This window comes from Phaethon lepturus, unplaced genomic scaffold (assembly GCF_000687285.1).
Source record: "Phaethon lepturus isolate BGI_N335 unplaced genomic scaffold, ASM68728v1 scaffold13748, whole genome shotgun sequence".
In the NCBI taxonomy this organism is placed as follows: domain Eukaryota; kingdom Metazoa; phylum Chordata; class Aves; order Phaethontiformes; family Phaethontidae; genus Phaethon; species Phaethon lepturus.
In genome coordinates this window covers 39477-66338 of record NW_010555624.1, presented here as the reverse complement: position 1 = coordinate 66338, position 26862 = coordinate 39477, and the positions used below count along the sequence as shown (strand labels likewise).

At 34.5% G+C, this 26862-nt stretch overlaps 2 protein-coding genes across 2 annotated transcripts in view; both read left to right on the top strand.

Moving 5' to 3' along the window:
• DNAH12 (dynein, axonemal, heavy chain 12) overlaps window positions 1–21458 on the top strand; it is a gene marked incomplete at its 5' end in the record, with an annotated part of 66911 nt that extends 45453 nt beyond the window's left edge. Inside the window, 25 exons of the mRNA XM_010292232.1 lie at window positions 568–699; window positions 1146–1235; window positions 2759–2899; window positions 3035–3276; window positions 3636–3783; window positions 4632–4777; window positions 6113–6327; window positions 7242–7434; window positions 8289–8481; window positions 9458–9630; window positions 10137–10277; window positions 11234–11392; window positions 11868–12012; window positions 12888–13038; window positions 13344–13597; window positions 14179–14319; window positions 15125–15262; window positions 16169–16402; window positions 16830–17015; window positions 17519–17622; window positions 18719–18923; window positions 19116–19253; window positions 19723–19814; window positions 20069–20136; window positions 21268–21458. Of these exons, the coding sequence (XP_010290534.1) occupies window positions 568–699; window positions 1146–1235; window positions 2759–2899; window positions 3035–3276; window positions 3636–3783; window positions 4632–4777; window positions 6113–6327; window positions 7242–7434; window positions 8289–8481; window positions 9458–9630; window positions 10137–10277; window positions 11234–11392; window positions 11868–12012; window positions 12888–13038; window positions 13344–13597; window positions 14179–14319; window positions 15125–15262; window positions 16169–16402; window positions 16830–17015; window positions 17519–17622; window positions 18719–18923; window positions 19116–19253; window positions 19723–19814; window positions 20069–20136; window positions 21268–21458 (4020 nt within the window). The remainder of the gene's footprint in view (window positions 1–567; window positions 700–1145; window positions 1236–2758; window positions 2900–3034; window positions 3277–3635; window positions 3784–4631; window positions 4778–6112; window positions 6328–7241; window positions 7435–8288; window positions 8482–9457; window positions 9631–10136; window positions 10278–11233; window positions 11393–11867; window positions 12013–12887; window positions 13039–13343; window positions 13598–14178; window positions 14320–15124; window positions 15263–16168; window positions 16403–16829; window positions 17016–17518; window positions 17623–18718; window positions 18924–19115; window positions 19254–19722; window positions 19815–20068; window positions 20137–21267) is intronic.
• Window positions 21459–24603: 3145 nt separating this feature from the next.
• ASB14 (ankyrin repeat and SOCS box containing 14) overlaps window positions 24604–26862 on the top strand; it is a 10559-nt gene continuing 8300 nt past the window's right edge. Inside the window, exons 1-2 of the mRNA XM_010292231.1 lie at window positions 24604–24731; window positions 25260–25310. Of these exons, the coding sequence (XP_010290533.1) occupies window positions 24604–24731; window positions 25260–25310 (179 nt within the window). The remainder of the gene's footprint in view (window positions 24732–25259; window positions 25311–26862) is intronic.

Genomic DNA, 26862 nt, shown 5'->3' with positions numbered 1-26862 from the left:
CTCATGGGAAAAGTAACCAAAACCTGAGGTTACCAGCAGTGGGATCAGCTGCATTTCCTCTTTCAGCTAAGTTAATGTTGACTGCCAGTGTGTAACAGCCACAAACAAATGCCATAAGAATTATCTGGATCTTTGGTTTAAAGGTTTTGTCCTTGTCATGACTTACACATGATCTGAAAGCAGTATTGTTGAGAAAGTCCTGCAAGAATTTAATAGAGTAGGAGGAAGTTTATTAGGGGTTATTGAGCATATGAGATGTCTTAGATGATGCTTATGGAGGTGTATCAAAAATATTCTCACCTGGACTTTTTAAAACATAATTTTAATTCATCATTAGTTTACAGTTACTAGCATTTATTTAATTTTTATTTCCCCTGGATAGGATACATTGATGGATATTGTTAATTGTCTTGCTAACATTGTATCATCCCTTCTCAAAGTCCTCTGTAGTTATGTTCACTGGTAATGGTGTTATAATTTACCGGGTTTTGTGTTAGTTCATTTATCTTAGTGGTGAGAAAGGCATAACATTTGTCATAATTTTTTTTAATGTGATTTTTATTTTAGCCTTCTGATATATCAATTGTCAAATCAATGAAAAATCCTCCATCTGGTGTCAAACTTGTCATGGCTGCTGTCTGTGTCATGAAAGACATAAAACCTGAAAAAATTGCAGAGCCTTCAGGGACTGGAGGCAAGGTAAAATGGCAGACAGTAGTTTCAAATAAAAGTATAATTCATGTTCTTCTCAACAGAGAGCACTTGTTCAATAAACAAGGTCACCCAAGGTCCACTAAAGTAAGCAAGTACTTAAAGCCTCCATCCATTATTTTACTGAAAACTTGCAAAATTCCAAATTATCTAAGTTTTTTAATGTGCAAAGAGAACACATTTAATTTGCTTGACTCGCATATTAATAACAGATAACATGTAACTCTTCCCTGAGACACTGTTCAGTTTTTGTCTTTTAAGTATGGTTTGGGGGAAATGTTTGATCTGATAGACTTTCTCTTTTATTGACATCTCAAGGAGATACAAGGTCATCAATATTAAGTATGCATGAGTTTTAATTAAAAGAAATTTGTCAGGTTTTGTTTGTGTGTGTGTTTTAAATCTTGAAAAGATATTTCCAACTGTGGTTGTAGATTTTGGATTACTGGGCTCCAAGCAAGAAACTACTTGGTGACATGAATTTCTTAAAAGATTTGAAAGAGTATGACAAGGACAATATTCCAGTAAGGCTTCTATCTAATTTTTTCAGTGATTTTTACCATGTAGAAACTTTCTTGCAGGGAAAAAAATAAAATTAGAAAATACTATCTCAGAAGCCCCATTTATCCCAAGTTAGTCAGCTTCTGTTGTGACCAAGGATCTTTACAAGATGATAAGATATCTCTGTAGGATGAGTATGGTCATAGCAAGTGAGTCAAACTTCCTCAGGGTGAGCCTTGTAAGTGGCATTTCAGAAGGTTTTCAAATTCCCTTTCAGAATTTCGAAGGCTTCTATACAGCCTGTCTTCTATTTGAATGAAATGTCCTTCTGTGCACAAATGCTTCTACCTTGGCAATTTGTAGGTAGTATCTCATCAAAAGATAAAAATAACACATAAAAAATGGTATCAGGGTAAATAATCTGTCCTGTCCATTATCCTGTATCCAAAAATGGCCATCAGCAGGTGCCTTGGAAGGAGTAGGAGCAGTATATATGATAATTTCTCCAAATATTCTTCCAGCCTCTGGCACTTTAAATGAAGGACTTCCAAAGCTAGGTGTAGTTTCTGTGTGTTTAGTAGCTTTCAGTGAGCCTCTCTCCTGTAATTTCTCTAGTCCTCTTAAGCCCATGTCAACTCTCTGTATCTACAAGATCTTTAAGTGGAACAAAGAGTTATCTCCTCCTGTTTCTTCTGAACCTGGATCCTTTTAGCCTCTGTTTCGGGTTTTTGGTTGGGCTTTTTTTGTGGAACCAGTGAACACTTGACCCCTGTCCAACTTTTCTATGCTCTTTTTTTTTTTTCCTAGTTTTTCTAAATCAATTACTCAGCATTATAAACTTTTTTTTTCTATTTTTAAATAACTGCCCACATTAGTGCTCTTCTTAATGGCTGTTTCTAATTGTATTATTTTGATTGAATGAATGCTGACAGAATCGGTAATATTTTGTTAAGTATACTAGAAGATATACAATAAATGTAGAAATGTGGTAGCTATAAAACTTCAAAATATGACCATCTCCCCCAAAGATCTTACAATCTGAGAGTGTAATTCTTGCTGTTTGCCCAGTTCAGTGGAAACTGAATATGCTTTGCCCTTTACAAAACTGGTCCCCACAAGTAGGCACAAGCAATGTAATTCATTTAGATTTTGTCTTATATTAGTAGAAATACATTTTTATAATGATCCCCAACAGCTATGTCTTGAGAAAAGATAGCAAATAATGAAATTAGCATGCTTTGCACAAGGGGCAGTGTAAATTAAGGCTTCTATGTGACTGTAATGCTCCTAGCACTTAGGTAGCTGCCACATGGAAGTCATACCAAATGCATTATTATAAAGGATAAGGATAGGATTAGCATGAAAACACAGGAAAAAAACACAAAGCATGATAGGAAAATCAAAATAAAAAATGAGCCGTGGTTTCTACCACAATTAATACTGAGTAGTTCTTTCCTATTTCATTGTGTAGAGAAATGGCAATCAGTCAGTGTAATTTTGAAGTGTCAGCCACAAGACTTTGAGCTATAATGCTTTTATTATCCAGGCAGCTGTCATGCAGAAGATTCGGGCTGAGTACTTGACTAATCCTGAGTTTGATCCACAAAAGGTGGCTAAAGCTTCCTCGGCAGCAGAGGGTTTATGCAAATGGATTATGGCAATGGAGGTGTATGACAGGGTTGCAAAGGTGCGTTTTTGATGCTAGTCTCTCAGTGCTATGAAATCTTTCCTTTGCTTGGTATATTCACCCTAAGCATTGTATTAAATAATAAAGTTACACAAATGCTTAAAGCACATTTTTGTATTGGTTGTAATTGAATAGGTGGTTGCACCCAAGAAAGATCGTTTACGAGAGGCACAGCAGTCCTTAGCAGAGACACTGACACTCTTGAATCAGAAGAGAGAAGAACTTGCAGCAGTTGAAAATCATTTGGCTGCTTTGGAACAAACCTTCACTGAGAAAACTGAAGAAAAGGCTCGTTTAGAATTCCAGGTTGATCTGTGTGCTAAAAAAATAGAACGAGCAGAGAAGCTGATTGGAGGCCTTGGTGGAGAGAAATCAAGGTCAGGTTAAAGTTCAAATGTCAGATATAACAGAGATTGTAGAAACAGAATCTGAACTTCTGTTCTCCGAGCCTTTAATGCTGTATCTCTGTCTGAGGGCTGTACTGCTTAAGAGTGTTCGGGCCCTTGAAAGATTCCTAATCGTTTGTTATGTAAAAAATATGGGCAGCAATATTGGGAGAATTGTAGAGAAATCTCCAAACAAGAATAAAAGACATAAGCACAGTGTCCTTATTCTCCACCTGAAGTTAACATAAACAACAATTAAAAAGGTTTATTTTTATCATTATTGATATAATTTTAATCATTAATGTGGAGGTTTCAGCAACATTTTTTTCTGTATCTTCTGCTTGTTGAAGATGGAATAATGCTGCAAATGATCTTCAAGACACATACAATAATTTAACAGGAGATGTTCTGGTATCAGCTGGTGTGATAGCATATCTGGGAGCTTTTACTGCTGCATTTCGACAAGAATGTACTAAAGATTGGAGCAAACTCTGCAAGGTTGGAAGGTTATCTTAGATTTAAATAAGTGTTTGCTTTTTTTTAGACTACTGCAAAAGACTTCAAAAGTCCCTTGTTGTTTATTTAATATTAGCCTAGTAAAACCCATTAGAATCAGTGGGATACATTCTGCTGATCCAATATTCTGTAAATTTGAACTTAATTAAATCAGTGAATTTACTTTAAAGTAGCATATCAGAAACGAGAGCACATCATTGATTTCGTAAGGCTTGATTATTACTTAAATAAAATCTTATCATTTTCTCTATTTTGCCTTTAAATGAAAGAATTAACTTTAAAATGCAGTTATGTATAATGTAAACAATTTCTATAATACCTTACACTGCCACATATTTATATGTTAATTAAATGGTTGATTATGCTGTTTGCAAAGGGACAGTTCCAACATACTTACACTAATGTCATAATTCATAAATCAAGTGATTTGAAGTCATTGATGGTGACTGTGACATTAAACAGTAACATTGGATTACTGTATTAATTTAATGAAAGATACAGTCATTAGATGGTTTCCAACTGTGTGTGAGTTTCTTAATGTAATGCTTTGCAATAACTTTATGTAACAAAACTCCCCACATTTAGAATGTACAAAAAAACTGGACAAATCCTACAAAATTTGCAAAAAGAGTAAATGTTCAGTGGGGAAATGTAGTTTGCTATTGAAACTACGATTTTATTTTTCCCAGAATTTTTACTTATGCTTGACCTATTTCAAACTCTTAAAAGGTAAAGCACATTGTCACTTTAGATTGAAGTGGCATTTAATAGAAGAAAAGGAACATGGAATAAAGATAAATGGGTTTTTCTTTTCTTTTTTTTTTTTCCAGGAGAAAAATATTCCTTGTTCTGAGAATTTCTCTCTGAGTAAGACTCTTGGTGACCCAATAAAAATAAGAGCCTGGAATATTGCTGGTTTGCCAACTGACGTATTTTCTGTAGACAATGGGGTCATTGTTGACAATTCGAGACGTTGGTAGGTGACAAAAAAGTTTAGTTTTCAAATCCAAACAGGTTTTCACTTTTTACAAAAACGCGAACTAAATATCTGGAGACAATGTAGCTTCTGTAGAGACAATGTAATTGAAGGCAGGAGTGGAATCTTTATGTCTAGCTCCTGTGAAATTTAAGAGGTGTAATACTTCAGAGATTTGTGTGTGCAGTTACTTGAAAGCTTTCCTTTCAGGAGATGCAGTGCTTTTGGATAAAGAGCACTTTTTTTTTTTTTTTTTTAATATTTTACCTTGTTGTCCTATTACTGGCTAATGAAACATTTGTAAGAATTGGTTATAGAACTGCACAGAAATCTTCATTCTTTACATGTTTAATGATAGGATTCAGGTTATGTAAATTGCAGGGTCCAGATAGTACAGTCCACTTCATTTTCATGCAGTCATAAGTCTATGAGATGACATTTTAATGTTTTATAGATATTTATTGTGCATGAAACTCACATTTGTATAAAGCATTCTGTTAGGATCTTTAACAACTTCTTTTTTTATTCCAACTGAAATTTTATTTCAAAGATGATATTTATTACATTTTATGAAAACTTGTGATAGCTGTCTGCAAATAATCTGCACTCAGTAGAAATATAAGATTATAAAACTTTCTAGTGATGTTTTTGTGATCTGTGTTCTCTTAAGAATTAGTCTTCGTGATAGATTCAGATTGCATTCAGATGACTGTAATTCCATTTTTAGAATGTTGCTTAGTTCTCTGAGGGTGCAACTAGAGTAGGAGTTTTATATCATTCGTGCCTGATTTATTAAAATACATACATACAGATGACATCAGCAAGTGGAAAGGGGGACAAATCTGTTGAACAAAATTAAAATATTGTCACCTTTCCCTGTCCCACTTACATTTCCAGTCTTATACTAGCTGATATACCAATGTCTCTAATTTAAATTGCAACTAGTTGTTGATTTTTATTATTTTAAGTGAAAAAATATATGAGAAAGAACTCAAAATTTGTAAAAATAAATACATTTTAAATACTGAGAATTCCAGGGGAGAGGCAGAATAAGATTTTACAAGAATTCTGCATTCTGGTGTATTTTATGAAAAATGCTATGAACATTTTTTGCAACTCTTAAAACTATTTTTGGTTTTAAAATTTTTTTAAAAATTTTTTCTTTCCAAATTACGATAAAACGCCTATACATCCATTTTTCACTGATCTCTTAAAATAACACAATCAAACTTGTATCACTTTTTCATTGACAGCTTGATACAGAAACATTTTTAAATAGTTTAAAATTTTTAAAAACTCCTGCAAGCACTGAGAAAACTGTCTTGTATGTTCTAGGCCATTGATGATTGATCCTCAAGGTCAAGCAAATAAATGGATCAAGAATTTTGAGAAGGAAAACCGCCTGAATGTTATCAAGGTCAGTGACACAGACTATATGAGAACAGTGGAGAACTGCATTCAGTTTGGAACTCCACTTCTGCTAGAAAATGTTGGAGAAGAACTAGACTCATCACTTGAACCTCTGCTACTTAAACAGACTTTTAAACAAGGTACAGCAAAATAAATTTTGAACCCTGAATTAGATTACATTAATGTTCATCTTACAGTCTATGGTACTGTCTGATGTTTTTCTTACTACTCTCTGGTTTACTGCTGCCTGTGGTAAGAGGAGGCCTAAAGTTTTATTTTATTTTTTAATATATATCATTCATGTATCACATGATAGTGGTTTTATGGGAAAACCTTCACCATGTCACTATAGGAGACTAAAGAAAGACACTTGACTCTGGAAAGGGAAGATTGTCAATTAAATGTTTTGCTTGTTCATTTTCATATGTTCTAGTCTAATACTAATGTTTACTAAATTTTGCACAAATCAAGAAAGGCTATCAAGCATTTTGCGTAAGGCACAATTTTCCTGTGTTTCTGTGAAACTTGCTAAGTAGCTATGAATTTGTTTTTCAACTTTTCTTTCTTTTCCTCCTGGAAAAAGACAGAAAGATGCAGATAAACACAAATACGTTTTTCTTCCTTCTTACATAGTTTATCTTTACTAGTTTTCACGCTCATACAAAAAAAAAAGAGCAAAGGTCACTTTTTTTTTTTTTTTTTTAGTTTCCTATTTCAGACAGGTAATTCAAGGAAAGAGTATTCTGTAAGAATATCACATTTGAGAATGATTCCACAGCTCTGTTACCATCTCCAGTATTGTATATGCACATTGAAAGTGCAGTAGTAATGGGATTGAATTGACTTCATCTGCTAAGATTAAAATGTGGCCTCACTGAAGTCTGTGAAAATTTTTCAGGGTATCAGATTTATGTGTGTATGTACTTATTTTTACTTTTCAGTAAATTTGTCATTGACAAGAAATTTGCTTTCATTTATTCACAAAGGTGATTTGTTTTCTTTAAGTTATTGAAGTAGATAATGGTTTTCTTAACATTTCTCATCTTAACTTTAGGAGGCATGGAGTATATCAGGCTTGGTGAGACCGTTATTGAGTATTCCAGTGATTTCAAGTTTTTTATTACCACAAAACTAAGAAATCCACATTATATGCCTGAGCTTGCTACAAAAGTTTCTTTACTCAACTTTATGATAACACCAGAGGGACTTGAAGACCAATTGCTAGGTATTGTCGTGGCAAAAGAGAGGTAAGTCTCTATGGCAAATAGCCATTAAAATATTTTATGGCATAATTCTGAGAAAATGAGATTAATGTATTGTAAAGCAAAATGAATGTTACATGGTGTAAATGTTGCTCAGTAACAGCTTTAAAAAAAATAAATTGGTTTTCTAGTTTTCATATGTAAAAAGTTTGTTAGGGAAACAGATTGTCATGTTTACTGTGGGGTAAGTGTCCACAAGTTAATTAAAATAGCAGATGTAAAATAATTGTTTTTTCATGGCAATTTTCTCCTGAAATATTCCTTGAATGTTAGAAAACTATGTAAATATTTGAAGTTTAAATCATTATTGTGATTTTTGCAATGTGACTGACCTGCCAGACAAGGATGCAGAATTACGAGAATTTAATTTCATATAAAATAAATGCACAGTATCTCTGAAACTGATTATGGGTCTTTTCTGAAACCTCACAGAGATATACAGGGAAGTAGTATCTGGGTTGTACGGAAATGTTTATGCAATTGGGCTAAACTCTGTTTGCTAAAAAAGTGTTTCCAGCAGTAAACTTATTCTGCATATCACATGGTGTTTTTTCAGGCAGCAGGGATATAATAAAGGAAAACTAGGATGCGCTGACATTTGCGAAACACTAAGATGTTAAAGTTTAGACCTTCATTTCCAAATACTAAACGGAAGTTATGCAAAGAAGTCTCTACTCAGAATTCTAATTATATGCTGAACAGTAACAACCTATTTAAACTGAAGAGAATATTCAAAAGTATTTATTGTAGGAAGAGGGAGTCATCTCCGTGGGCTTCCTTTACAGTCAGTGGAAGATGAGCATTGACTGGTTTTGTTTTACGTGTTTTTCTTCCATTAGACCAGAATTAGAAGAGGAAAGAAATGCTCTCATCCTCCAGTCTGCAGCCAATAAAAAGCATCTAAAAGAAATTGAGAAGAAAATTTTAGAAACCTTACATTCATCTGAAGGGAATATTCTAGAAGATGAGACTGCTATTGAGGTCTTGGATTCTGCTAAAATAACGGCTAACGAGATCACAAAAAAACAGCAGGTAAAGAATTTGTACGTGTGCTTTTCTTAACAATACACAGATATTAAATGTTAAAATTTGTAGCTAGCAGAAGGGCTGTGATTTAGATGCAAAGCATAAGGAGGAAATTCTGTGCTTGTGAAATATGAAGAGAAATAAAATTGGATCTGTTCTAGAATCTTCACTGATAGTTCATTCAGTCTTTAAGATGTTTTAAAGAATGTGTATCTATCTATAAGAACTGAGTGAAAAGTAATAAATTCTGAAGTTAAGATAACATGTTAAGATAAAGGAAAGAACTCATTTTTTAAAACAAAAATATTCAGGGGGACTGATAATCTGGGTGACTAATATAGGTACAGAAGTGCAGATTCGTTTGTTATACTTAAGGCATAAAATACCAGCTGAAGTCAATGAGAACTAAATAACATTGGTAAGAGAATCAAGATTAATTTACTTTTTTCTAAGTAACTATAGACTTAATAGAAATCAAATGTTAGTGTTTTCTTTAAGCTGATGTTGACCTTACTACTATTTGTTAATGACTGTCAAGTGTAATCTCAGAATTTGTCTGATGGTCAAATTTTGAAAAATCTTTTTATATTCAAAGTATTGTTTTGTATAAAACTGATTTACAGTAGAGTAAGTAGAGCTTAGATACATAACCAGTCTGAAATTAGTCATATTTTTGAACATTGCAGAGACAGAGTGATACTTTTGATGTTAGATGATGCATCGAAACTGTTGTGCCTCCTTTGTCCTTTGTTTTGACTATTGCATCCTGTAGCATAGGTAAACAGATTGGGCAGTACTATGTTAGGGGCAATTATAGTGTAGTCATTGCCTGCTGTGATTGTGCCTTCTGGAACATAAAAGTTGTCTTACTCTGGCATTATAAAGTGCTGTATAGAACTATTTTAATAATGTTATTAAGTAGTAGTATTTTTGTAGAAAGAATATTGAAAGCTTTTCATTATCCACTACTATTGATATTTAGGTTGCAGAGAAAACGGAACTTAAAATAGCTGAATCTCGAGAAGTCTATCGACCTATTGCAAAGCATTCATCGGTGCTGTTCTTTAGTATTGCAGACTTGGCAAACATTGATCCCATGTACCAGTACTCCCTTAGTTGGTTTGTTAACCTCTTCATCAACTCTATTCATGATAGGTAAATGCAGTCTTTCTGGTCTAAAATAAGGTGTTTTTATTCTCTTATGAAGAATTCTCTCCATTTTGAAACCACTTACCTCTTATCCCTCCCTAAATGCAGACTTGTGAAACAAAATATGATTTGTTAATCAAGTAAATGCTCTTTTTAGTTACTCTTTGAGCAAAGCATGAACTGTAAGCAGGTGCTTTATTTAAGTATTTTTAAGACTATGACTTACAGAAAGGGTGAAGTCTGGTTCTGAACTAGGCTCCGTTATGAACGCTGAGTTGCCAGCCACCTAATTGTGGCACATTGATTTCAATTCATTATTTTGCTTGGGACTTTTAAAAGAGCTGTAAAACATTGACTGTAATTGTACTTTTGGGTAATGGACATCCAAGTCCCTTGTGAAGCATGTGGGTCTAATGTAATTCCTCCGCAATCCTAAGTAGATTTAGATTTCTTAACAGATTGCCTAAGTTATTCTATTTGAAGTCTGAGTTTCTCACTTCTTTTCTTTTTAGTAACAAATCCAAAATTTTGGAGAAGCGACTTCGATATCTAAATGACCACTTCACATACAATTTGTATTGCAATGTGTGTCGTTCACTGTTTGAAAAGGACAAACTGCTCTTCTCGTTTTTGCTATGTTGTAATCTTCTCATGTAAGCTCATTTTTGTGAAGTCTCTTAATAACAGAAACTAATGATTTTTCTTATAATGGAAAAAGATATTGATGAGATAGCATGTTCTTGGTAATAATTGGTAATAATGCCTTTGGAGTAAGGTCATGAATGTTTTGGGTTTTCTAATACTGATAATATTTACAAGTGAAGGAGTATGTGAGTGCATGTACCACTACTGCTGGACACAATATGAAAAGAAGGTTCCTATGCTCATCTAAATCAATGGTTTTGTCAATGATACATCTTTCACTCCCTTTAAAGGACGTGGATAGTGCTGCATAGCATCCTTATGTGAAGAACAATTGATATTATTTAAAAAAATGTTTTAGAAAGAAATCTAAGACAGTAATGTGCCATCCCAACAACTTTTAGGCTTTTGTCTTTGTTTTTCATTTTCTCTCTTCTTTCTGTTTTATCCTTTTGGATACATCATGAGATCTCAGTTGCACTCTTCTCCCACCAGCTTTTTAGTTTCGTCTTCCTGTTTTTTGTAATTTTGTGTTAATACAAAATTTGAAAGGAAATACGCAAATGTGAAAAGAAGGATAAGTTCAAAATTGCACAGTGATGACCATAATGTGCATACGTACTTAATTACAATGTGTATACATCTGTGTATGGACCATTCTTCCTGGGCCTTCCATGGCTACTGTATTCCCAGAACCCATTATTTTCTATAAAGCCTTTAAAATTCAGGAACAATTGCACTTTTTAAAAACAAATAAGCAGATACATACCATTTACCTGTGGAAACCCTTACTATAGTCTTAATCATTTTTACCATACAGTTTTTAACTATATAGAACACTGAGATCTGATCTCAACTGTTACTGCAGTAGATGTCTTACTAAATGGGAGTGTAATTGATTTTAAACAACTCTTTATAATATGTAAAGTTGTATCTCAATAACTGAATTTTTTTTTTTTTAATATAGGGCTAAAAATGAAATAGAACATCAAGAGTTTATCTTTTTACTAACTGGGGGTGTGGGTCTCAAGAATAAGTACAAGAATCCAGATCCATCTTGGCTACCAGATAAGAGCTGGGATGAATTCTGTCGTGCAAGTGAAATCCCAGCTTTTAAAGGACTGAGGTATAGTAAAGTGTTAATGTGAATTAGCCTTAATTTTTTTGGACCAAAGCATGTGTAACGTGCTAAAAGAAATGTTTCCGACACATTTTCCAAACCAGTGCCAGAATGCCAACATGATAAAACCAGCCCCTGTTAAATTTCCTGGTAATTTTCTTCAGTTAAAGAGTGGAGTTTTCCTGAAATATGACAGGCAGAAAATTCACCTGGACCTATGAAGGTCCAGCCGGTGCTGGCTGGAGGAACAGGCAGAACTTACTGTCAACTTGGAACCTTTCAAGTGGAGTCTTGCATGTCTTCAACAGTATGGTGGGAAAAGGTTTTTCACTTTTCAACATGGAGGAGCTCAGTTGTAGGATTATTTGCTGAGGTAGATGTGGAGTGGCTTGTATGACAATACAATGTAATTGGCTTTTGATAAACATCCAAAAACAGATTCCAGGTATTTACAGTAATTTTAAGTGCTTTTTTTCTCTAGGAGTCACATCTCTGAAAATATAGGTGAATGGCAAAAAATTTATGACAGCAAAGAGCCACAGAGCTTTCCATTACCAAAACAATTGAATAACACATTAAATGAATTCCAAAAGATTATAATTCTTCGGTGCTTAAGACCAGACAAGGTAAAATGATCAGTTATTAAGTGTTTTGATCAGTTATTAAGTGTTTATGGATTGTTCCATGTCTTGCAGCATAGTTTGCAGTAGCTGTTAAAATAACTAATTGGTTCTTCTTCATATTTTATTAAGAAAATAAATGCTATTCTTATTTTTCAGTTGAGCAATGCAAACACCACAAGCATCTGCTGAGATTTTATCTGACATGATTTAATGCATTTTTCAGAGTATACACATTGTTCTAGTTTTCTTCAAGTGCTTGTTCGTGTTTAGTCTGTTTGCTGGTACACCCAATATACTGGAGAGCAGGATATATTAGCCTGAACAAATACACAGAGTATCTAGTACCACGTGCTCTCATACAAAGGATTTCAAGGCAAAAAGAGATCAAATGTGTCGATTTGAACAGCCACTACAAACTTTTAACAGATTCTGCCTTTGGCACACTTAGCAAGTTGTATTGCATGTACTTTAGGAGCAATCAATGTTTGGTTTTACAGTACGTATTGCAATTGCTCCTTAGAATTAATTAAAACTAATTACATTAATATTTACTAAGGGTGAATGTGCTGGCCTTCCACATCAGATAAAGCCTGAGTTGAAGTCTTAACATAATTTAATATTGTTTATATGAGGTCTGCTGTTTTTTATTTTCTAAAAACAATATTATTCCTCTTGTAAGGAAAAAAAGGGGGGGCTGTCAACAAGAAGTGAAATGTTTGCTTCTGAAGCATTCTGCAAGATGAGTCTCAAATCCGTGCAAATCAGAGAGGTGTCTGTAGGTTCAGGAATTTAACTAATATATGGTACATAAAAGATGCTGTCAAATATGCAGGTATGTTTACTTTATGTTAATGGTTTGTGTTTACTTTTTTTACCAGATTGGTCCAGCTATAACAACATTTGTAACTGAGAAACTGGGGAAGAAATTTGTAGAGCCACCACCTTTTGATCTAACAAAAAGTTACTTAGACTCAAATTCTACAACCCCTTTAATATTTGTGCTATCTCCAGGAGCAGATCCCATGTCTAGTAAGTACACAGAAAGAGAAAACAAAAGCATCGTCCAGCTTTTCAGATTAGGGAGCTGAAATTCCCCTTCACAATTAGGATTATTTTGCACTTTATGCAAGTAGATCTGAGTGTATCATGTCACACTGGTAAAATTCTGTGCTCCCTAAAAATGGGGATGGTATTTTAAACTTTACACCAAAAGTATACCATCTTGTTGTACGTACATTTTAGCAAAATAGTAATAAACATTTTAAAATACTTTTTTTCCTGACACAGCTTCTTTTTAATGAGGACATGCTATAATCTTATGCTTTTTGTTTAAGGTCTCCTGAAATTAGCAAATGACAGAGAGATGGTTGGAAATAAGTTTGAGTCCATCTCATTAGGACAAGGACAAGGACCTATAGCTACAAAAATGATTCAAAAAGGAATGCAAGAAGGAACCTGGGTTTGTTTACAGAATTGTCATTTAGCTGTCTCCTGGATGCCGACGCTGGAGAAAATATGTGAAGAGTTCAACAGTGAAAAATGTCATCCAGTCTTCAGACTTTGGCTTACTAGTTACCCTTCACCAAAGGTACATGCATTGCTAAACCTTCTGTATTTGGGGAAAGGAAAAGTTGATGACATTTTTAGGAAATATTCATATCCCTGAATGATCTGATAGTACAGAACTTCTCTGAAATACAACGAGGCTGTTGAAGAGATAATTTAATCAAGAAAAGACATTTAAAAAAATAATTATAAACCTAGTCATATCAAGCTTCCTCTGTAATATTTTGAGGTTGTGTGTGTTATAGTTTGTGTACTACTGAATGGAACTGCATTTTGCCAGCATATATAATGAAGAAGTTTTTTTGCTGTCACTGAGGTTTTGTTTCACATTAAATTAAAAGATTTGATTTTGCATTTTATTTGTTAGGTGTTGAATAACAAGAAAACATTTTAAATTATAGGCTTGCTCTTTACAGCAAGGTCTTACTTTCTTGATGCCTTTGAGGATTTTTTTTTTAAAAGCTGTTGATGTTTAACAATATTACTTCTTACAGATTATTGTTTATATTTATATAACAAACACAGAGTAATAGTATATTGTTATAACAATATAGCATCTATTTCACACTTTCTGAATGCAGTTTTGCTGGGTTTTATTTCTAGTTTCCAGTAACCATTCTGCAGAATGGAGTGAAGATGACAAATGAACCTCCTACTGGTCTCCGGTTAAACCTACTTCAGTCATTTCTTTCTGATCCTATTTCTGATCCTGCATTCTTCTCTGGATGCCCTGAAAAGGAGCTGGTAATGTGCCTATCTCTAGACAGTTTTATTCTTTCTTTTTTACCCACAGATATACTGATTTCTGTCCAGTGAATATTATAAGCTAAAATTTTGACTATGGTTGCAAGTTTAGGTTTTGCAATGATGAAGATGATTAGTGGAGAATTACTTTGCCAGGTAGTTCCACGTGGCTGTATTTAAAATGGTTTCTTAGGCTTACTAAATTACATAAATATAACACACACATATTACCCAATGTACATAAACTCTGAACATTCATTAGTAGGGCATACTTACCATTATTGCAATGGTACGCGGTGAGAAGATCTTTTCTTGCTACCAGGGACTGCAGTGTCCGTATGTCTTACTGGTAAGTGATGAACCACTTAGCTAATCGTTGCCTGTCAAGGAAGTGAAAAAACAGTGGGATTACTCAGAAATAGGAGTATGGTAATAATATACATAGGTATAAGTGGGTGCACCTAAGGATTTATATTAATCTGTATTTTAAGTTTGTCTAATGAGCCGTAAAAATAAGTATCTGGTGCTATTTGAATTTTTATGAAGTCAGCTGCCCTTTATATGGGAGAAGAGAAGAACCTTGTGTGATGGTCCTTGAGGAACTAGCTAAATGTGCTTGCATATGTGGAAACTATGTGCATATTTGTTCCCAAGTCAGATAACCACAGCATCCTTAATAGTTGCCAATATTTGTACCCTAGACGGAGAGTGGTAATCAAACGGTGTGTTCTCTATACAAGTTACAGACTAGCAGGAGCATATAGGCTAGTTAATAATACTTTGTTTTGTTTTGTTTTTCTCAAAGGTATGGGAGAAACTGCTCTTTGGAGTTTGTTTTTTCCATGCTCTTGTTCAGGAGAGAAGAAAATTTGGGCCTCTTGGTTGGAATATACCCTATGGATTTAATGAATCAGACTTGCGAATCAGTATCAGACAGCTGCAGGTAAAATCATCTATTGCTACCTTTAAGACTGGTCTTGCAAAGCATAGCAGGTAGTCAGAAGGACCAATACACTTGAGTTACATCAAATGTTCATAGATTTTCATTACTTCAGTTCAGCTACAAAGGCAAAGAATGTCAATCATATTATAAATTTCAAAATTACAAATAAAATTTTTAAATTGTGCTGCATAAGATTTAGATTCATACAGACCTATGGAATATAGTGAGTATATATGAGTATAATAAGTGTTAAAATTGTCATATATAAGAGCTTACTGTGCTTTAGGTAACGCCATGTCAGTGACAGTCACCTATTATGGTGTTTTTTTCTGGTTAGTAGGAATTATTTTTTTTACGTGTATACTGATAGTTAAACAGAGCCTTAGACTATTCTCCTTCCTTAAAATGAAATGCTGAACACTACTTGACCTTGAGTCTTCTTCAGGCCCTGTGTAGAAAAGGCAGGAGACCTAAAACTGTGAATTACAGAAGCTGAGGCTGAACAGCTGGAAAAGTTACCAAGAAGTTAATGAAAGAGATCAGAGGGTTCTGAATATTGGAAGAAAAATTATGTGAATTGCACATTACTTTATGACACAGAAAAGTGTCCATCTAGAAAGTTGAGACTGGAGAAATTATCCACTTGTAAATAATTCAAGAATTACTTCGATGACTTACTAATATGGATATTCATAAGAGGCTTTTACTACTAACTCCTCTTTATTTTAAACAGTAATTTTTACTTGAAAAAAGATCCCAGAATTTGAATTTCCAACACCTAGGGAGAAAACTCCGTAAACAGCTGTATTTCATGTACTATTAGTTTCCAACCTTTTAGTCTGTAGGTCACACTGCTATTCTGCAAATATTTCAAATCTCTGGAATTACTCATGTCCTCTGTTTCAGTTATTCATAAATGAATATAGCCATGTTCCTTTTGAAGCTGTATCTTACCTAACTGGTGAGTGCAACTATGGCGGTCGAGTGACGGATGACTGGGACAGACGTTTACTGCTGACAATGCTGGATGACTTCTATAATCCAGATATAATTGAAAATCCTCGTTACACTTTTTCTCCCAGTGGCAACTATTATGCTCCACCAAAAGGCACATATGAGGACTACATTGAGTTTATTAAGGTAAAAAGTAGCATCAAGATTTTGAACTGTTTTAATGATGATGCACTAAAAATCAATCCTTAAAGGCTTCTGTGTGTTAAAAAGGTAGTTTTGCAGCACATTAAACTCTGTGCTTGGCTTCTTGCTTAACATCTTTGCATGATCTTTGCCATGGTACAGAATGTTTCTGAGAGGGAGAGGGAGTCGGTAAGTAGGTAGGAGGACCTAGCATAGATCATCGAGATATCCTTGGAAATGGCTTTCTGTAAGCGAGGTCATGGTTCTATCACCAGTAATACTGTCTGCAAATACCTACTACTAAAGTCCTTATCCACCTTCAGTTGAAGTCAGTGGTAGTTTTTCACTCAGCTTCTTAAAGAAGCATTGGATCTGATTCCTAGCATGCTGCTTAATCTCATGCAGATGTTTATTGTTTATTTTGTCCTAGAGTCTTCCCTTTAGTCAGCAACCAGAGGTATTTGGTTTGCATGAAAATGTGGATATTTCAAAAGATCTTCAGCAAACTAAGATCCTCTTTGAATCTCTGCTTTTAATACAAGGAGGAAGCACTCAGGGAACTTCCGGAGGTAGTGACAGCACTCTTTATGAAATTGCAGATGATATTCTCAACAAGGTATTGCATTATACCAGTGGCTCCAATTTATCTTTTTACAAAGCAGAAATTATTTAAGTAGAATCTTCAGTGTCAAATTGATTTCGTGTTGGAGGAAAAGCCTCCTGGGAGGAATTTAGTGCAAAATGAAAGTATGAACTTGTGTGGCTGTTACAGACCACAGCTATATTTTGTTTGAAAGACAGAGAGAAAACTGAGCAAACACAAATTCAAAGAACAGTTGATTCATTCATGTGAACAAGTTTAAAATTAGTAAAACTGAAACATATTCATACCTTTTCTTGGTGTGAAAAAATCTAGGTCGTTTTTAAAAGGTAAACATTACTTTAAAAACCGCATAATCTTTGTTTTAATTAAACTACTAAATACAGTATTGATAAGATACTCATCATAAAGTTTAATGGTATCTATTACTCTGCAGATGTGAAAAATTGCATACTTTTAATGTAATACCGATGCATAGTGATATATGGAATGATTTCCAAATATGTTGTCATTTACAGCTCCCAAATGATTTTGACATTGAAATTTGCCTAAGTAAATATCCTGTGAGATATGAAGAAAGTATGAACACTGTATTGGTGCAAGAAATGGAAAGATTTAACAAGTAAGTGTGTTACATTTTATTAAATGTAATAAATCATGCCACTTGCATGAAAAGGTTTTCCTGCGAATCGTACACTGTAAACTCTATGTTGTGTGAAGTATTTTATTTATTTTGTTCCCTTCTAGTTGTCTGCAGTGATATCTGCAGTCCAAGCACCATTAGTCCTTCTGGAAAGTCAGAATATAAGATAGATGTCAGGAAAAATGATCTAGTGGCAAAATGAACTGAAAGAGAAAGATACATGACAGAATGAGGGAGTCAGAGGAGGCACTTGGAAAAGAGAATGTGAACAATATTTTTATGCTCCTTTTTTTTAACTTAACTTTCTTTTTCACTGTCTTTGTCTTTGATTATGTTTTATTTTCTTCATATTTATGACCTGTAGGTAAAGGGGTTAGAAACTGTAACATATGCATGATTATAGTTTATGAAGCCTTTTCTTTAATAGTTGGAAATATTTCTGTTTATTTCTTTATTGTCTCATATGCTTCTATTTTAAATTTTTCCTTTTTTCCTATACCTTATTTTCACAGTTATTCTCCTAGAATAAGAAACCTGTAATGATTTTTATTTTTCTCTTTGGATCTCCAGTCTCTCTTTTGACTAATTTTCTTTCTTATCTTTGCCTGTTCCTCCATTCTTTCTTCCCTGTTTTTCTCTGTCCTTTTTTTCTATTTATTTCTTCATCTCTCCCACTTCATTTTCTCCTTAACTTTCAATAATGCTTTCTGGCCTTCAGTCTCCCAAGTTTTCCTTTATTGCAGACCCTACCAACCTCTTCTTTTGTAATCTAAACCTTTTTCCTTCATCTAGTATATGGTGTATACATTTGGAGTTCTAAACTTACCCTCTTACAAAACAATATAGATTATATCAGAGATAACAACATAATTTATTAGACTGTTCCTAGTCTTAAATAAATTGGCAGAAATTTACCAGTCCATTACTTTACTGATGTAGCTAATTACACAGACATATAGCAGTTATTTAAGTTCTATAGGTGATTCCATAATCCAGTTTTTCCTGGATTTCAGGATGTCGTGTTTTACAAATCATGCAAAACATGAAAATTTGTGGGTTTTTTTTTTAATTCTAGTTTAATCCGAACTATTCGTATTACGCTGATTAATTTGAAGAAAGCCATTAAAGGACTGGTTGTTATGGATGCTGAACTGGAGGCTCTGTGTGGCAGTCTACTTACTGGAAAAGTTCCTGAGAATTGGGCAAAATGTTCATACCCAAGTCTAAAACCATTAGGGAGCTACATTCTAGATTTTCTAGAAAGGCTGAAATTTTTACAGGTAATGTACAAGAGGCAATACTACCAATTATTTAATCTACTTTTTCATATGTGTTCTTTACATTAAAGGAGTATTGAGAAAGGAGTGATAGACATTGCTTAGATTTTCTGAGTACAGTTATGTAGAAAATGGTCAAGCAATATGGGAATTGTTTCTTTCTGATTATTGAATGTGTCATTTTCCTCTTTCCAGGATTGGTATGAATTAGGGAAGCCCACGGTTTTTTGGCTGTCGGGATTCTATTTTACTCAAGCTTTCTTAACTGGAGCTATGCAAAACTATGCTAGGAAGCACAGGATCCCTATTGACCTTCTGGGATATGAATTTCAGGTAGAGATAAATTATAAATGCATATTTTATTAATCTGAGTCCTGATGTTGTGATGAGATGTAGTAAGTAAATCCTGACTGGAAGGTTCATTCTGCAACTAACTCACTGCAATTTGAAGACATACATTTAATTCTTTGGTAAGATTGGCATGTTAAATAACATCCGTAAAAGAGGTATTAAAAGTAGTTCTATCATTGGACCTGGACCTCCACTCAACAGCCTATAGAGTACATATTTGTCTGTGTGATTAAAGCCTTATTTTATAGCCTATAATAAAGGTAATTAACAAATCCACAGAAACCTTCTGTCTTTATAGTTTTGTATAAAAGTAGTACTGAAAGGAAGGTATTACTATGTTATTCTGATTTTGGATCGATCTTCTGAAAATTGACTATTGGCATTGGCATAATATCCTCAAAACCCAAACACTTATGAAAGTTTAATAACATGGAACGCATATTTCTTGTAGGTTATTCCTCAGGATACTGCTGATACTGCACCAGAAGATGGTGTTTATATCCATGGATTATTTTTAGATGGAGCTCGCTGGGACAGGACGAAGTCAGTAACAAAGTGTTTTATTATGGTTCTGGAAAGCTTTCTTAAGTGTTCGAACAAGATTTGTTTAAATATTTTAAGTGATAACTTTCATATTATTGAAATAACACACCAAATTGCGTACTCTTTAATGCATGGAAAATGAGGGAAAAAAACCAACAAAACACAAGCAAGCAACAACCAAAAACCACACACCAAACCCCTCTTTGGTTTAACACCAAACCACACGTAATTACTTTGTTGTTTTCTCTCACCAGGGGAATGTTAGCTGAGCAGTATCCCAAATCGCTCTTTGATATGATGCCAATCATTTGGATAAAGCCAAGTGAGTATAATTTCTCTGAAGTGTGAGCTATTCAACAAGAAATTGCAACAGTTAATTCCTTTTTTACAGAAGATCAGTGCTCCTACCCTCACCAAAGTACCCAAATGTTCACAGAATTCATGTGCATTTGACTTATGACTTTTACATTAAAACCTGAGCTTGCTAGCTTAGTCACATCTCATGTGAGCAATAGGCCTGTCCCTCTCCCCACAGATGTTTATAATTATGGATTAGGCAAAAGGACTAGTGAAATGAATTTTTTAATAAATACATTTAAGTGCTGCCTAATCTGTTTTTTAACCAAAAGTTAATTTGGGTAGGAAAGCACATGGTGCTTGAATTCCTGTCTCTACTGAAGTTGAGGAGAACTTTTAATTGACTTACAGAAACTCAGTGTTTTATGTCATGTGATTTAGCAGGGTTTGCTCAGGTTATTTTTAGCTGCTATGCTAGTTGTCTGTCATACTAGTAAGATATTTTCCAAAACTGTTGTTTTCTTTGATCAGGAGCAGTAAATCCCTGTTTTTATTTATTCACTTAAGCAGGAGTTTCTACTGCAACTGTTGCAACTTAGATGTTATTAGAGCATAGGCAGTCTTACAAAGTTTCCAATTTTTCTGCCTGTGCTTTCACTTGAGGCTGGAGGAATCTGTTCAGACATGCCTGATTTTAGACTTGGCATAAGTTGCAGGTAAGCAGTCTAGGCATACAAAGAATTCCTGCAGAGTTGTGACCTTGGATCTCAGGTGACTTGAATTGCAGTTGGGTTTGTGGCTGCTTGGAATGGAATTCTAGTGGAGCTGTTAAAAGCTTGTGTATAAACTATGCTTTTAACTATGTAACTATTCAGATTTTAATGTGTCTTTGAATTACAAAGCTGATAGAATCACAGAAAGTCATCGAGTCCTGAAAACAAATTGCAGTTAAATTAGTTGGGTTTAAAAACAAAACAAACCACACTAGGAAACACAAAAAAGCCAGATAATTTTATTACATTACTCACAAAACAATTTTGCGTTTTTATTTAGCTTTAAGTATGTTACTGTAAATACTTAATATTTGTATGTAGATTATGTTTCTATCAGTGGACCTGCTGAATGTAATATGTTATTTTGGGGGTTTTTTTTGAAGCTGCAAAATCGGACATAAAGAAATCTACCGCCTATGTTTGCCCACTCTACAAGACAAGCGAACGTAAAGGAATCTTATCTACTACCGGGCATTCTACTAACTTCGTCATTGCTTTGATGCTTAACACGGATAAACCAGTCCAACACTGGATCAAGCGCGGTGTTGCGTTGCTCTGCCAGCTGGATGACTAACTTTGGACAGTTCAGATACAGACTTCATAAGATCCCATTCTTTTTGTTGGCTTACAGAGGAAGTGGAGCATACTGTGTAAAAGAAACATCTGGACATTTTTATATTAAAAGAGGGCATGCAAATATTTTCTGAACCTCAATATTTTGTCTTAAATATATTATTATTGGCATTTTTACAATTTATAAAAGATACAGCTAGGATTTTAGCCTTTGGTAATATTATTAATGTGTAAACACAAATTTTAGGCATTAGTTGAATATCACAAAATATAACTTAAAGGAAAAATAGTCTGCACTTTCTGAGAGAAACAATACAGTTAATAAACTTGAAACATTAAGAGTGCTGATTCATGTGCGTGGAAAGGTAGTAGGTAGTAAGTTTGGGGGTTTCAGTCTGGATTTATATATAGCCTATGTTCTGTCATAGCAACAGCAAAGATTGCAGTACGAGAAATTGTTTAACGATCTATAGTAGGTACTTCGGATGCCTGCCTTCCTCAGTAAATTCATCTTTCCAGGATTTAATTCAGATATTCTGAATCTCCTTTATGACCACCTGCCATAAAATGTTGCCTATTTCCCTGTTGCTCCAGAGAGGCAGTCCAGTTTCAATTCCTTCACTGATTTCTGCACTTCTGTTTTCTTAAAAAAAAAAAAAATACTGAAACGTTCTTCCTAGATCTCCTCTTGCAAAGAACTGTTTCCGCCTTGCACTCAGACACAGCCATCATCATTTTTTTTTTAAAGATCCCTCTGTAAAATACAGCAGGAGTAAATTAAGCACATGAAAGTCTCACTCCATCCTACCATCACTATTATAACCAGACATCTATGTCATGTCCTTCATTTCCATGCTTATTCTGTGTTACACTAGCATAAGTTTTCAGCATAGGTCTGTCTTTCTGAAACTGTGCTTTTCCCTTTAAAGACTCTATATGTTTATCTTTTGTTTGCTTTTCTATTTATATTAGTATGTGAATTGTGATTAAGCAATCAGAAACACATAGTAATTTTTAATAGACTTCTTGCTTGATTTTATTTGCTTATTTATATTTACATTTATTGTTCTTAGTTTTTCTTTTTGCGCTGTCTTACTCTTTCAAGTAAACTCCTAACAGTATCTTCACTTCACTCTCTTGGGAAAGCACTAAAGAATTTTTTCCCATAATGTAACAGTTACTACTTATAGTTCTCAAATTCTCATTCCAAAAATTTTTAACAAGAGCATTTTTACGGACTTTTTAATTCTTTCTTTTGCTGACACCATTTGTCAGGTCAGATTATTAAACATAACTAACCTATATGAAAGAAACATGGAGAAAGTCCCAGAGTATCTTATGATCGGGTATTTATAGTGAGCTATTAATGGACATAGGCTCTACTGAGATCATTTTCAATCCTGAAAATATCACTTTCAACTTAATAATCACTTCTTCAAAGTGTGAGGTCTTCCCTCTTTCAGAAGGTGAGGAAAAACAGTATGTTTTCTGAATTCATAGGAGAATTAGTAGTCTTTTTACAAAAAAAGAAATAGTCTAGATTTAAAATGTTTATATAGTCATTGTACTATAGGTAGAATTGAATACTAACAGTTACTTGTCTGTATATTTTGTTAATATATTTCTCTTTTTTGCTACATGTGCAATTACAGAGCAAGGCCTTGCAATCACACATTAGGTGGATCAGGTAACAAATTAAATGATGCAGCTTTGCTATGAATTACTGCTGCTCAACTTCAAGATGTTTCTAGAATTATTCGAAACTTTCTAAGTGGCATGTTGACAACTTCCTTCATTTTGCTGTGCTTATTTATTTTGCAAATATATTTATTTGCTTTCAGTTTTACCTATTCCTTTTATTTTACTTTGCCCTGCGTTTTTCGGGGTTTTTTTTTCAGGTCAACTCTCTTGAAAGACAGAAATGGAAGTTTTGATAAGGTAAAACAGATGAGAGGTTTGAGCCTAACAGAACATCTGTGATTTTAACCTAGAATAGCATGTAGCTGAATATATAAAAGAACAATGCGACTGCTTACACATAGAATAGTGTACTTCTACACACATTATACTATTTAATGATTTATTTGGTTAATAGTTTTTTATGATTTCTTCTTAAATTGTAACATTTAGACTTAACAGATAGTATCAATGGGATGTATTTCTATGCTCCATTGTTTGTATTACAATCTTAAAAAGGTAAAAATATTTTTATTTAAACCCTTTTGATTTGGTAAAGTTCTTTTATTAAATAATGCTATTCTTAAGCAGTTTTTTAAAATTAACTCCACTGTGGTTACACCAGTGTGTTTTACTTCTGCCTGTATTTAGATATATATTGTTGCAGTATTTTATATATAACCCTTACAAGTATTAGAAAAAAGCAGGCATGCGGTGATGAAGAATGCAGAATTGTAAGTCCCTCTGTTCTAAATGGCTGTAGATTATGTACATAAGATGGTAAAGCTGGTCTTTTTTCAGTCACAGAGTTTGATGTTGTTTCACTTGGAAGGCTGATGCACATAATACCATAAATCTACAATGCTTTCCTGGCTACAAGATATGGCCCTGATGATATCTTTGTTGAAACAGTTTAAACAAAAGCTATCATTAAAAAATTTCATGTCCTTCACTTGCCCTTCACTTCCAGGCCCTCTGTGAACAAACGGAAAAAACATCACAAGTCTTATTGCACATCTGTTTTCCTGCTAAGGAAACATCAGAGCACAACTGTGTTTATATTTGAGTGTCTAAAAGACTTAAGAGGGAACTACTATTTATCTGAAAACTAAGTTTTACTTATTTTTGTTGCTTTCTAATAAGTAATGCCAGAACAAGTAGATATTCTGTATGTTCAGTCTGTGGAACAGAGATAAAAGCTGGCACATGCTATTGGAATAGATAAACCTTTATTCTGTTCTAAATAGAATAACTCTTTGTAGCACAAACTTAAATACTTGGGAGAAGGCTGGAGCTTGAGATGGAGAAGTTCCAATTAATTAATTTTAAACTATGTTTCATTTTTCTTGATACTTAAACCGTGATTGCTATTTCTGTTACTCCAGATTTAACCTGAAGATTTAACACCTGCTTTGAATTAAAAAGCAGTCTTTGCCTACAAAAAGTGATCCAGGTTGTGCTGATTTGCCATGTATAATTCTACATACATGTTCGATGATGATTCTGATGATGAAATCCCTACCCAACAAGCCATTCAGGAAAGCTTACAAGATATGCATAAAATTGAAAAAAGTGGCAGTGCAACAGAGGATGAAAGGTAGTAAGTTATTGTTTCTATTTTGAGTGTTTTCTTGGCATTATTATAAGCATGTAGTAACCTTATTTTCCTTTGTGACTCCATATGTTATATTCCTCTCACCTCGATTCATGGATACAGGAAAACACTGGTAGCTCACTTGTTCTGAGTTATCGCTGAAAAAGTATACCCCTTTCCTCAAAAATAAGGAATATATGAAACTTTCAGGTGACCTTTTACATCAATATCTAAATGAGTACAAGTCTTTATTAAGAAGATAAGTATATGATGTAAAAATAGATTGGTAGGGTAGCTTTCCCTCATTTTAATATTTAATTGTTGGCCTTCATGTGAAAAATCCAGTATTTACAGTGGCAGGGGAAAACCAACAAAAAGAGTGTTTTAATGTGTTAAACCCAGACAAAACCTACATAACTTATGGAAATCTAACACATAGTCCAGACTTAAGTGTTTAAATTAAGGTATAATTATATCCTCAACTTCACATTAATTTTTACTTCTCACTTTATTTTTGTTCTGTTTATGCAGTTTCCAGTATATTGCAAGTAAAGAACGTGGAGAGATAATTGCAGCAATTCGGACAGTTAAGTACAAATGCACTGCACTAAGCCTATGCCCCTAGGAATCACTTGGGTATTGCATTGTTGAGCAGTGTCTACATTTTAGGTGTTTGACCAGTGCAGTTTTTCTTTATGTAGTCCTGGGAGGAGTAAGGCAACTGAAAATGAGATGCCCAAAAGCTAACTTATTAAATAGGAACATGGTAATGGGATGGGTTCAAATGTCACTCCTCTAAGAGATGGCAGTGCTTCATCTCCTGGAATTACAGAATCACAGAATCACTAGGTTGGAAAGGACCTTCAAGATCATCAAGTCCAACCATTAATCCAGTGCCACCAGATTCCCTAAACCATGTCCTGAAGTGCCACACCCACACGTTTTTTGAACACTTCCAGAGATGGCGACTCCACCCCCTCCCTGGGCAGCCTGTTCCAATGCCTGACCACCCTCTCAGTGAAGAAATTTTTCCTAATATCCAATCTAAACCTCCCCTGGCACAACTTGAGGCCATTTCCTCTTGTCCTATCACTGGGGAGAAGAGGCCAACCCCCTCGTCGCCACAACCCCCTTTCAGGTAGTTGTAGAGAGCGATAAGGTCTCCCCTCAGCCTCTTCTCCAGACTAAACACCCCCAGTTCCCTCAGCCGCTCCTCATAAGACTTGTGCTCCAGCCCCCTCACCAGCTTCGTTGCCCTTCTCTGGACACGCTCCAGCACCTCAATGTCCTTCTTGTAGTGAGGGGCCCAGAACTGAACACAGTATTTGAGGTGCAGCCTCAAAGTGCCAGGCCTTTCTTGTAAAACAAGCAACAGGATAGCAAGGCCCCTAATCAGTTAATACTTGATAAAAGCATTTTCCACTTTGTGAGATACTCAGATTAAAATCCCTTCTCTACCTGAAGAGTGTTCCAGAATTGTTCCTTAACTGCCAAACTTTAGTGTATTCTAATATGAGATGCTTTTAGTCTGCTTCTCTGAAACTTCCACTCTTGTGGTATAATCAATTTATATACTGAGTCACAGAAACAACTAAACAGTAAGCATAAATGGTACAGTTGTTTGGACAGTTGTCTGGCAGTGGGGAACCTTTAGCCAGTCCTTCTACGCGTCATAGTAGTTATAGAGATACTTAGTGGAGTAGGAATCAAGAAACGAAGTCTTTTCTGGAAAAGCAAATGCTATAAATGTTCCATACATGATGGAGAATGTGTCTAAGCTCTGCTTACACTTGCTCTCTGGCCTTATGGATTTATAATTCTTCCATACGTAGGAGAACTTCAGCAGCAGAGATTGAGAGCAGTCTGTCCCCTCACATGACAGTTGTAACTAACAGAAGGGCAGACTGCCTTCTCCCAGGAATGATGGCATAAAAAACAAGAGCAGAAACCAGGCCTCTACTTAAACAGGCTTTCCAGCTGAGAAAGTTTTGCTGTTTCTTGACGAGATAGAAAATTGAAAACATAATCACTTGTGTTGATTAAAGATCCAATAAGATTGTTAGTAAAAGCACGAATGACAAGATAGGTCTCATTCCTGTTAAATCAGCTTTATTTTACTTTTGCCAACCTAAAT